General features: G+C 40.4%; 1 protein-coding gene across 1 annotated transcript in view; it reads left to right on the top strand.

Moving 5' to 3' along the window:
• The window catches only part of LOC126151880 (guanine nucleotide exchange protein smcr8b-like), a 104,765-nt gene that overhangs the window by 81,236 nt on the left and 10,446 nt on the right, over nt 1–13,083 (top strand). Inside the window, 1 exon segment of the mRNA XM_049915971.1 lies at nt 9,103–9,376. Coding sequence (XP_049771928.1) covers nt 9,103–9,376 — 274 coding nt within the window.

Genomic DNA, 13,083 nt, shown 5'->3' with positions numbered 1-13,083 from the left:
TATATTGAGCAAGCAGTAAAAGAAACAAAAGAAAAATTCGGAGTAGGTGTTAAAATCGATGGAGAAGAAATAAAAACTTTGAGGTTCGCCAGTGACATTGTAATTCTGTCAGAGACAGCAAAGGACTTGGAAGAGCAGTTGAACGGAATGGACAGTGTCTTGAAAGGAGGATATAAGATGAACATCAACAGAAGCAAAACGAGGATCATGGAATGTAGTCGAATTAAGTCAGGTGATGCTGAGGGAATATCCTCTCTACTTCGACCATCATCAGTTATTTTGCTCCCCAAATAGCAAAACTCCTTTACTACTTTAAGTGTCTCATTTCTTAATCTATTTGGGGAACAAAATAACTGATGATGGTCGAAGTAGAGAGGATATAAAATGTAGACCGGCAATGGCAAGGAAAATGTTTCTGAAGAAGAGGAATTTGTTAACATCGAGTATAGATTTAAGTGTCAGGAAGTCGTTTCTGAAAGTATTTGTATGGGGTGTAGCCATGTATGGAAGTGAAACATGGACGATAAATAGTTTGGACAAGAAGAGAATAGAAGCTTTCGAAATGTGGTGCTACAGAAGAATGCTGAAGATTAGATGGGTAGATCACATAACTAATGAGGAGGTATTGAATAGAATAGGGGAGAACAGGAGTTTGTGGCACAACTTGACAAGAAGAAGGGACCAGTTGGTAGGGCATGTTCTGAGGCATCAAGGGATCACAAATTTAGCATTGGAGGGCAGCTTGGAGGGTAAAAATCGTAGAGGGAGACCAAGAGATGAATACACTAAGCAGATTCAGAAGGATTTAGGTTGTAGTAAGTACTGGGAGATGAAGAAGCTTGCACAGGGTAGAGTAGCATGGAGAGCTGCATCAAACCAGTCTCAAGACTGAAGACCACAACAACAAACAAGAGACACGTGATTGTCACTGCCTAAAATGTGACTGGCTTGTCACTGATTCTAGTGTGGAAGAATGGATTAAAATGTTGAGGACTATAAAGCATTGTATTCAATACATAGAACTGTATTATCTCAGATCAAACAATAAAAGGATTTCTCAAATAAGATAAAGTTCAAAAGTCAAAGAGTAAATAGCTTTTCTAAAGAATAATTATTGTTCCATATTTTGTATTATATTCTTCAAATCAATAAATTTTTTGTACCTAACACTTTCTATGTAGGCTATGGTCTCCCTCAGCATTCAGATTAACTCCATATCAATTTTTTATGAAAATCAGTTCAGTGGTTTAGTCGTGAAAGTGTAACAGACAGAAATATGCACAGTACAGTATATTTTCTTATCTTGAGGGTCAGTTTTGAATCACTGTACCAAGCATCAATCCTCTACAGGTCTTCATGCATTTCACAACAATTTTCTAACTGTGAGATTTCTCAGACCAACAGAGTTTCTTGCATTATTTAGAAGGTAAATCAAAAACAGCAAAGTCTCTGTTTCAGTGCTCATGATGTTGTTTTCACACTTGATGATTTCTATTCTTTAAAAACAATGCCAGAAGAAACTAAATTTTTTTGGCAGTGCAATCTGCAACAGGGAAGGCATGTTGTTTGCACTGTGATCCATACATAGAGTACTTGCAGTATCTGAGTACAGTTATTAATATTTTTCTGGTTTTGCTTCACATTTTAAGTAAAAATAAATGGAAAGAGCTTGATAGTCAAAACACATTACGGTTCACGTAATGGCACAGCAAAAACATGATTGTTTAGCCATGAAGTATTATATAAATAACATTAAAAACAGCATGGTGAGTTCTATTTGCTAATAAGTCTTTAATCTACCACAAAGCTGGTATAATATTCTGTAGACTCATATTTGGTTGTTTGGCCAATACTCAGACAAGAACTTCCTGCAACTGAAGTGCTACTATTTAACCATCTAAATAAAACATCTGAGTAGATAAGTTACTTGAGTGGTTGTTTTCCCAAATGGGTATACATACTGTGACATCTATTTCATCTCACACTTAAACATAAGCAATGTATTGGTAGATAATTTGTACTGTTAGATGAAGATATCTCGTATAGAGAGACAGTTAGCTAGTTGCATTTGTAAGAGTGTACAAATCTCAGGAATTGATTTCCGATTTATGTGAGATAAAAATGTTAATAATTTAATGTATGATTAAGGAATTTTCCCTGTTCAACAGATAATCTGAGCAACATGTTATAAAGAGAAAAGGGCATCTTATAGAGAGAAAAGGGAGTGCACTTAGAATAGATAAAAGAACCTGGATACTCACAAGTCACTATGTGATCATGAAGAAAAGGATTCAAATTGTATTGTGACATTTTTATTTATTAGTTTTATATCATTGCAAGATTTATAGAGCCTGGCGCAGCACTGTAACAGAGAGCCCATAGGTTAATTTGCGAAGTTATCAAGAGTTACATAAAAATTGTAATACAGAACAATAAGGATATTCCTGGATGGAATAATACATAAAATAAACAAGAGGCATGTAAAGCTTTACATGAGTCTAGGTTTCCATCCATCATAATTCTAATGGCCCTTTTTTGGAGTTTTAATGTGTGATAGCTGTAATATTAGCATTTCGCCAAAATGTGACCTCATATTTAAGGTGAGAATAAAAGTGGACATGATATCTATTCTATACTGTTTTCTTACTACAGCAGGATTTAGTGAGGGAAGCAGGTAGCAGGCCTTGCTCAATTTTATAGTAAGAAATTCTATATGTTGATCTCATTATACATTCCTTTGCAGTCATAATCCTAAGAATTAGGTTTCTGTTCTGTTACCAACTGGTTCATTATTGATAATACGGAAATGGGATGTGCGTATCCTTGTTCAGAGCATTGTAAAATGTTAGTGCAATAGTTTTATATTATGACCCAGTGGGCCCACGGTGTTGAAGATCTCTCTGAGAATGTAATGAAATCCAAATTGCTGCTGTAGGAGTTTAGTATTTTCGTGTGATGTATCCATCTAGCCGAAATGGATCAATCACAGTAAAACATTAATCCTATGGCAGCAATTTGAATTAATTACTTAATTTTCTTTTACTGTTTACTAAAAGTTGATTATTCTGCACCCAGTTGTTTTGTGACAGTGCTGTGACTCTTCCTTAGTTGCCCCTTTATTAGAATTGTGGTTACCTTTATGGTTCACCATGTTTAATTGATTATACTCTGACAAGTGTACAGAAATAGTTTTAATACTGACATTAGAATGCTTGATGCTCACTGTTTGCTTATGATTTCTCAGGAATGAACTGATCCAACTATTGGACAGACTTCAAGTACTGTACTTTTCAAGCTTTGTCAGCAGAATCTTACAATCCACCATGTCAAAAGCTATCAATAAACTAAACTAAACTCCATCCAAACAGGCCCGCGAAGGCCCAATAGTACCAATCACCTGCTGTATCATCCTCAGCCAATAGCCATCACATCACTGGATGTGGCCATGGAGGGGCATGTGGTCAGCACACCATTCTCTGGGTCTTTGTCAGTTTTCATGACTGCAGTCGCTACTTCGCAGTCAACTAGTGTCTCGGTTAGCCTCACAAGGACTGATTGTACCTCGCTTGCCAACAGTGCTGGGAAGACCCAGACGGTCACCCATCCAAGTGCTAAACCTGCCTGATAGCACTTAACTTTGATGATGTGACGGGAAGTGGTGTTACCACTGCGGCAGGGCTGTTAGCCAAAAACTATCAGTAGGTCAATAAATACTACTGTTTATTCCTGTCACTTGTCTTCTGGGGTTAGCATACAAAAATTTATGCACAAATAAATGGCATTTATTGTTGATCTCTAATTTCTGAATCCATGTTGTTTATTATATAGGCCAAATGAAAGCGCTGGCAGGTTGATAGACACACAAACATACACACAAAATGCAAGCTTTCGCAACCAACGGTTGCTTCATCAGGAAAGAGGGAAGGAGAGGGAAAGACGAAAGGATGTGGGTTTTAAGAGAGAGGGTAAGGAGTCATTCCAATCCCTGGAGCGGAAAGACTTACCTTAGGGGGAAAAAAGGACAGGTATACACTCGCACACACACACACACATCCATCCGCACATACACAGTCACAAGCAGACATTTGTAAATGCAAAGAGTATGGGCAGAGATGTCAGTCGAGGCGGAACTACAGAGGCAAAGATGTTGTTGAAAGACAGGTGAGGTATGAGCGGCGGCAACTTGAAATTAGCGGAGGTTGAGGCCTGGCGGATAACGAGAAGAGAGGATATACTGAAGGGCAAGTTCCCATCTCCAGAGTTCTGACAGGTTGGTGTTAGTGGGAAGTATCCAGATAACCCAGACGGTGTAACACTGTGCCAAGATGTGCTGGCCGTGCACCAAGGCATGTTTAGCCACAGGGTGATCCTCATTACCAACAAACACTGTCTGCCTGTGTCCATTCATGCGAATGGACAGTTTGTTGCTGGTCATTCCCACATAGAAGGCTTCACAGTGTAGGCAGGTCAGTTGGTAGATCACGTGGGTGCTTTCACACGTGGCTCTGCCTTTGATCGTGTACACCTTCCGGGTTACAGGACTGGAGTAGGTGGTGGTGGGAGGATGCATGGGACAGGTTTTACACCGGGGGGGCGGTTACAAGGGTAGGAGTCAGAGGGTAGGGAAGGTGGTTTGGGGATTTCATAGGGATGAACTAAGAGGTTACGAAGGTTAGGTGGATGGCGGAAAGACACTCATGGTGGAGTGGGGAGGATTTCATGAAGGATGGATCTCATTTCAGGGCAGGATTTGAGGAAGTCGTATCCCTGCTGGAGAGCCACATTCAGAATCTGATCCAGTCCTGGAAAGTATCCTGTCACAAGTGGGGCACTTTTGGGGTTCTTCTGTGGAAGGTTCCGGGTTTGAGGAGATGAGGAAGTGGCTCTGGTTATTTGCTTCTGTACCAGGTCGGGAGGGTAGTTACGGGATCCGAAAGCTGTTTTCAGGTTGTTGGTGTAATAGTTCAAGGATTCCGGACTGGATCAGATTCGTTTGCCACGAAGACCTAGGCTGTAGGGAAGGGACCGTTTGATGTGGAATGGGTGGCAGCTGTCATAATGGAGGTACTGTTGCTTGTTGGTGGATTTGATGTGGACGGATGTGTGAAGCTGGCCATTGGACAGGTGGAGGTCAACGTCAAGGAAAGTGGCATGGGATTTAGAGTAGGACCAGGTGAATCTGATGGAACCAAAGGAGTTGAGGTTGGAGAGGAAATTCTGGAGTTCTTCTTCACTGTGAGTCCAGATTATGAAAATGTCATCAATAAATCTGTACCAAATTTTGGAGTGGCAGGCCTGGGTAACCAAGAAGGCTTCCTCTAAGCGACCCATGAATAGGTTGGCGTACGAGGGGGCCATCCTGGTACCCATGGCTGTTCTCTTTAATTGTTGGTATGTCTGGCCTTCGAAAGTGAAGAAGTTGTGGGTCAGGATGAAGCTGGCTAAGGTAATGAGGAAAGAGGTTGTAGGTAGGGTGGCAGGTGATCGGCGTGAAAGGAAGTGCTCCATCCGCATGTCCAGGGCCTCGCTGCGAATCCGCATGTCCAGGGCCTCGCTGCTTTTTCGTTTAGCGAACCATGGATCCCGAGTTTGTCAAGTTGTAGCAGCAGCAGCAACAGCACAAAATGCTGTTACAGTTTCTTCAAAATCAACAACAGATGGCAGCTGCTGTTTCTGCGCTTCCCCCTCTACCATTCACTTCTTTTGATAAAGCAAGTGACAGTTGGGAGGTCTATTTATGATGTTTCAAATTGCACTGCAAGGCAAGTCAGACTGATGATCCTGGTCACTGTTGTGCACTGTTAATGTCATCAAGTTGTAAATTTTATGAAGTGGTGCAAAAATTACTCCCCTTCTCAGACCACAGCAGTTTGAAGTTTTCTGACATTTGTAGTTCACTGACTGAATACTACGGTCATCAGATGCCCTTCATTGCAGCCAGACTCAAGCTTAATCAGTGTGTTAAACGAAGTAAACAATCCTATGCAGCGTGGACTGCTCATTTACAAGGCTTAGCTCATAAGTGTGATTTTGACTGTCAAAAGTGTGATGCATCTTATGCAAATTCTTTAATTCAAGACATTATAATACATCTGGCTCCAGATAGTGAGGTTAGTCCAGAGGCTTTAGAAACGTCAGATTCTGCTTTGAGTGATGTGTTAAAAATTGCTAAGGCGTATGAAGTGACTGCCTCAGCACAGGCACTGTTCATGATTATCACCGTATTCTTCAATCAACTGATTACTCCCCGTCAAGATCGCCATCTCATTTACTGAGCTCTTGCACATCAGGTAGTCCGGTGACACTGGATTCAGTAGTCAGTGCTTCCTCATCATCCATGTTGGTAGACGTCCAAAGACTAAAGCGTTTTGTTTGCCAGTGGCATCTGTGGGCCACTGAGATATGCACATCATGTGGCGTTACCTGGTGGTAACTGTTTGCCACTGAACCTGTGGCCTGAGCTTATGGCACAGTTCATTGCTTGCTGAACTTGTAGCTATTTGTGTCATGGCATTGCACAGCCAAGCTGACTCCATTTGTTTTCCAGTCTTGAGTGGTTACTGATTTGGAACTGTTGTCTTTCTGCGCCAACTTGACTATGTCCCTGACTTTCTGGTGCTTTGTTCACTTTGTGAAGTCAGTGTATTGCAGACTTACAGGACTGTGTGAGGTTTGCTGTACCCACAAGAGCAAGTGATGATAAACAGTCTACCTATGCCACGCAGGGTTGAAAATCTCCAATTCCTCCAACCAAAGCCAATCTAATCCCAAAATTGAACCCTGCTTCTCCCAGTTCATACCACAATCCAGCTATGATCCTCCCCCACTCCCATCTAACACACCCTGAGTATCTTCCAGGATTTCAAACTATCCTGTAGGAAGAACATCCGCAACTGAGCATTATTGCAGAGGTCGAAAATACCACTTTAGTTGTAAATTTCTTTATTTTCACATGACCGGTTTTTTTATGTAATTTTTTCCCCCCCTTCTTCATTTTAAATGTAAACCACTAAATTCAAATTGTGAACAGCCGGGCTTGTGACCCCACATTCTTCTCTCCATCAATAGATGGCAGCACTTTTGCCACTCAGGTTTACCAATTTGCCTTCTCATTCACATCTGTTACTCCCTGTTCTGCACTCACAGGCAGCACATAGGCACATAGGCAGCCTGGTACACGCAGCTCTCAGGGACCACAGCACAGTGTAAGTGTCATGATATCATTTGTATATTTCCCTACCCAAGCAGTCATCTGTAGTACTGTCTGGTGCCACTTTCGCATTGACATAGGTTTCACAGCACCTAGCCCGACCAGCAGTTTCAAAATGTTTTTTAAAAGATTTTAAAACTTTTTAGACATTTTTTTGTTTTGTTTTTTATGTGTGTTGCAGCATATGAAAATTATCTCTCGTCTTTTGCTATTTCCAGTATAACACCGGAAGATGGGCTTATAACAGTCCAAACTCGGTCATGTGAAAATAAAGAAATTTACAACTGAAGCGGTATTTTCAACCTCTGCTTCCAGGAATTCCTTACCTCCAACTTGGGCACACCATCCATCCTCAGATCCCTTCCTAAGAACACCAACCCTTCAGCAGAAGAAATGATAGCTGCACCCAGTCTCAAAACAGATCCTGATGTAATCATTATACCTGTGGCAGTGTGGCAATTTTTTTTGGAAAACATGGAATTCTCAGGGAATTACATTTTACCTGGAAAAATAGGGGAAGTCTCAGAGAATTTCAGGAATTTTATAAAATCTCAGAGAATACTGTGTTTTTAACTTAGCATTGAAATTTAATTTTAATTGAGTTTTAAAAATCACAAATTTTAAAATATTTAATCTTTCAAAGTGTGTTAATCTTATGAATATTATTTCATATAAATTAACTGTATTTAAAAACTGCAGTTAAACTACTGCTTCTTATGGTTGGTACACCTCAGTGAGAGGAAAGGAAAGTCATTATCTCCCCACCCCACTCATCATTAATTTATCAGGAGCTCCTTATGACACCATCTTCCTCCCCACACCTGGAATTCTCAGGTTCCTTTTTTCTTTTTTTTTTCTTTCCAAGTTTGATTAGTCACCCTGTGCAGACAAATGTTCCATATCTGTCATTGTAAATCACAGTATCTAGCTGGTGGAAGGCCTCTGCCAATTGTCAGACTTCACAACCTCCAAGCTGTGCCATAGAGATCCCATCCTGGAAGTCTAAATAACCTCCAAACCCTTCTTAAAGCCTTAGGCACTTCACAGAACCACTTCCCTAAATCCATTTCCCTCCTCACCCCTTTGATAACGTGCACACCCACGTATTATATGCTCCCAGAATACTCAAAACCCAACAATCCTGGACATCCCACTGGAGCTGGTTATTGTGCACCCACTAAAAGAGTTTTGGCCCTCAGTGACCAGGAACTCCAACCAATTGCCCAAAATCTAACCTCCCACGTCAGAGATACCTACCACTTCCTTTACTGACTCTGCACCATCCCCACTTTTTTTACCTCCTGGATTCCTATTTGTCACCATTGGCACGACTTCCCTATACATCAACATCCCTCATGCCCATGGTTTTCCTGCTATTGAACACTACCTCTCCAAACCCACTATTTCATTACTCATATACCGTACTAACTTTATCCTAATACATAACTAATTTTCCTTTGAAGGGAAGGTAACCAAACATTTCCACAGCACAGCCATGGGCATCTGCTTAGCATGCTCATATTCCAGCCTGTTTATCGGTCATCTACAGGAAACCTTCCTAGCCTCTCAAGACCCTAAACTCCTGGTCTTTTTATTTTTATTTTATTTTTATTTATTTATTTATTATTATTATTTTTTTGCATAACTTATTTTATCTGAGCAAAGCACCCTACATTACCACTCATCTGTATTTGTAAATTATGAAAGGAACAGAGAAACATATGAATGTGCTTCATTTCATTTTTATATTTCGTGAAGTTTCGTGATGAACATAATTTTATTTTTTTGTTTAAGGTGCGCTTGTGTGTGTGTGTGTGTGTGTGTGTGTGTGTGTTTGAATAGTGTTAAAAGATGGATTTAGCATCTGCATTACATTTGTAGTCTATTTTTAGGTTGTTAGTGGAACTGAAGGAAGCAGCAGTTACCATTCTGCCCCAGATTCGGTCAGTGATATAGTGATTAAAAAACAGCGGAGCAGTAGTAGCAGCAATTCAGAAAGCAATGGAAGTAGTCAGCCAAGTTGTGAAAGTTATGTTGATGTTTCTGAACCAGACAGCTGGGCAGAATCTGAATCACCATTGCAGCATCTGGATAGTGATCAGCAAAAATTATTCACGTTTTGTGTATGGGACAGCAGCAGAAGCCAACTACCAAATGGACTACCAGGTAAAAAGGTGAAAAATTTTTCAAAATATTTATGCTGTAAGTGTCTTTGTGCCTGCCAGTATAAAAACAGAATAATATTTTGACTGGATTTCTAATTTCTACCACATGAGTTATATTAAAGAGGCATCAGAAAAAATTGCAGAGATATAACACATCCACTTGTTTATTACTTCATGGGAAGTTACTTGAATTGTATTTCAAAAACAATGTAGCAACCCTGTAGCCGATACATCCTTAATTCAATGCCTGTATCTTTTTGTTTGCACTGCTGTGCTGTAAGGATGCCACAAACGACAACCAAAGGAGTCCGACTATGAAAAGAAATGGCACCCCAGACAATCACCCCTGGTTGTCAGACAATATGGCAGGTGACAGTCAAGTTTTTTCTATCTCATCGCTGTCTGGGGTGTCTCCAGACATGTCTGCACTGATGCTCAGGGCTCATTTCTGAGCAGGACTCATCACTGCAGACAATTCTACTCTAGTCAATGAGATTCCAGGCTGCATACATGTCTGGAGGCATCGCCAACAGTGACAGAATACCAAACTGACAGTCATGCACCATACGGCCCGACAACCAGAAGTGATGGTCTGCAGAGCCATTTCTTTTAATAGCAAGACCACTTTCATTGTCATCTATGGAACCCTTACAGAACAGTGGTATGTCGACGATATTCTACACCCCATTTTGTTGCCCTTCATGGCTTACATTTCAGCAAGATGATGGCCACCTGCACATAGTGAGAGTTTCTACTGCTTGTCTTAATGCTTGCCAAACCCTACCTTGGCCAACAAGATAATCATATCTCTCGTCAGTTGAGAACATTCGGAGCATTATGGGCAGGGCTCTCCAACCAGCTTCATCTGACATGTCAGTTGGACAGAATTTCGCGTGATGTCCCTAAGGAGGACATCCAACAATGCCAAGCCAAATAACTGCTTGCATAAGGGCCAGAGGAGGACGAATATGTTATTGACTTGCTCAATTTGTAGAGCTCTTACCCTTGAATAAATCATCTAGTTTTTCTGAAATTGTAATTATTTGTTGTCTGTACATGTACATCACATTTGCTGGTTTTCATCCCATTCGGATAGTTCCTTTGTGGTGCTTTTTTCTTTTTTTATTCTTTTTTAGAGTGTACATTAAGTACAGAATAAATCCAGTAGCCTTCTTTAGTTTGTAGTGTTTGATGTATCTGTGATTATGATCAATACTGGGGAAAATGCAGCAATGAACTGTGTTCTTACTGTAAATTTTGAACTTGATGTTTAAACATGTTGCAGTCATCAAATATTTTACTACAGGAAATAGCCTCAGCCCTGTGGTGAGTAGCAGTCTATCCTATTTCATACTGTTGTATTACATCTTGTATTTTCTGTTGTTAGACTAAGAAGAGAGACTGGTATGTAGGTCAGTCATTAAGTAACAGTATCAAGGTTCAATCTCATGTTTTCACATAGCATATAAGATGAGGGAGGTACAATAATTTCTTTAACACTCGAGAAACACATGTTGGCATATGCTGAAATTTTGATACATTCTCGTTGTTGTTGTTGTGGTCTTCAGTCCTGAGACTGGTTTGATGCAGCTCTCCATGCTACTCTATCCTGTGCAAGCTTCTTCATCTCCCAGTACCTACTGCAACCTACATCCTTCTGAATCTGCTTAGTGTATTCATCTCTTGGTCTCCCCCCTACGATTTTTACCCTCCACGCTGCCTTCCAATACTAAATCGGTGATCCCTTGATGCCTCAGAACATGTCCTACTAACCGATCCCTTCTTCTGGTCAAGTTGTGCCACAAACTTCTCTTCTCCCCAATCCTATTCAATACTTCCTCACTAGTTATGTGATCTACCCATCTAATCTTCAGCATTCTTCTGTAGCACCACATTTCGAAAGCTTCTATTCTCTTCTTGTCCAAACTATTTACCGTCCATGTTTCACTTCCATACATGGCTACATTCCATACAAATACTTTCAGAAATGACTTCCTGACACTTAAATCTATACTCGATGTTAACAAATTTCTCTTCTTCAGAAACGCTTTCCTTGCCATTGCCAGTCTACATTTTATATCCTCTCTACTTCGACCATCATCAGTTATTTTGCTCCCCAAATAGCAAAACTCCTTTACTACTTTAAGTGTCTCATTTCCTAATCTAATTCCCTCAGCATCACCCGACTTAATTCGACTACATTCCATTATACTCGTTTTGCTTTTGTTGATGTTCATCTTATATCCTCCTTTCAAGACACTGTCCATTCCGTTCAACTGCACTTCCAGGTCCTTTGCTGTCTCTGACAGAATTACAATGTCATCGGCAAACCTCAAGGTTTTTATTTCTTCTCCATGGATTTTAATACCTACTCCGAATTTTTCTTTTGTTTCCTTTACTGCTTGCTCGATATACAGATTGAATAACATCGGGGAGAGGCTACAACCCTGTCTTACTCCCTTCCCAACCACTGCTTCCCTTTCATGTCCCTCGACTCTTATAACTGCCATCTGCTTTCTATACAAATTGTAAATAGCCTTTCGCTCCCTGTATTTTACCCCTGCCACCTTTAAAATTTGAAAGAGAGTATTCCAGTCAACATTGTCAAAAGCTTTCTCTAAGTCTACAAATGCTAGAAATGTAGGTTTGCCTTTTCTTAATCTTTCTTCTAAGATAAGTCGTAAGGTCAGTATTGCCTCACGTGTTCCAGTATTTCTACGGAATCCAAACTGATCTTCCCCGAGGTCAGCTTCTACTAGCTTTTCCATTCGTCTGTAAAGAATTCGTGTTAGTATTTTGCAACTGTGACTTATTAAACTGATTGTTCGGTAATTTTCACATCTGTCAACACCTGCTTTCTTTGGGATTGGAATTATTATATTCTTCTTGAAGTCTGAGGGTATTTCGCCTGTTTCATACATCTTGCTCACCAGATGGTAGAGTTTTGTCAGGACTAACTCTCCCAAGGCCGTCAGTAGTTCCAATGGAATGTTGTCTACTCCGGGGGCCTTGTTTCGACTCAGGTCTTTCAGTGCTCTGTCAAACTCTTCACGCAGTATCGTATCTCCCATTTCATCTTCATCTACATCCTCTTCCATTTCCATAATATTGTTCTCAAGTACATCGCCCTTGTATAGACCCTCTATATACTCCTTCCACCTTTCTGCTTTCCCTTCTTTGCTTAGAACTGGGTTTCCATCTGAGCTCTTGATGTTCATGCAAGTGGTTCTCTTTTCTCCAAAGGTCTCTTTAATTTTCCTGTAGGCAGTATCTATCTTACCCCTAGTGAAATAAGCCTCTACATCCTTACATTTGTCCTCTAGCCATCCCTGCTTAGCCATTTTGCACTTCCTGTCGATCTCATTTTTGAGACGTTTGTATTCCTTTTTGCCTGCTTCATTAACTGCATTTTTATATTTTCTCCTTTCATCAATTAAATTCAATATTTCTTCTGTTACCCAAGGATTTCTAAGAGCCCTGGTCTTTTTACCTACTTGATCCTCTGCTGCCTTCACTACTTCATCCCTCAAAGCTACCCATTCTTCTTCTACTGTATTTCTTTCCCCCATTCCTGTCAATTGTTCCCTTATGCTCTCCCTGAAACTCTGTACAACCTCTGGTTCTTTCAGTTTATCCAGGTCCCATCTCCTTAAATTCCCACCTTTTTGCAGTTTCTTCAGTTTTAATCTACAGCTCATAACCAATAGA

The sequence above is a fragment of the Schistocerca cancellata genome, chromosome 2 (assembly GCF_023864275.1).
Source record: "Schistocerca cancellata isolate TAMUIC-IGC-003103 chromosome 2, iqSchCanc2.1, whole genome shotgun sequence".
Lineage (NCBI taxonomy): Eukaryota > Metazoa > Arthropoda > Insecta > Orthoptera > Acrididae > Schistocerca > Schistocerca cancellata.
Note: the sequence above shows the minus strand (reverse complement) of the source record. Positions and strands in the feature narration are given on the sequence as shown.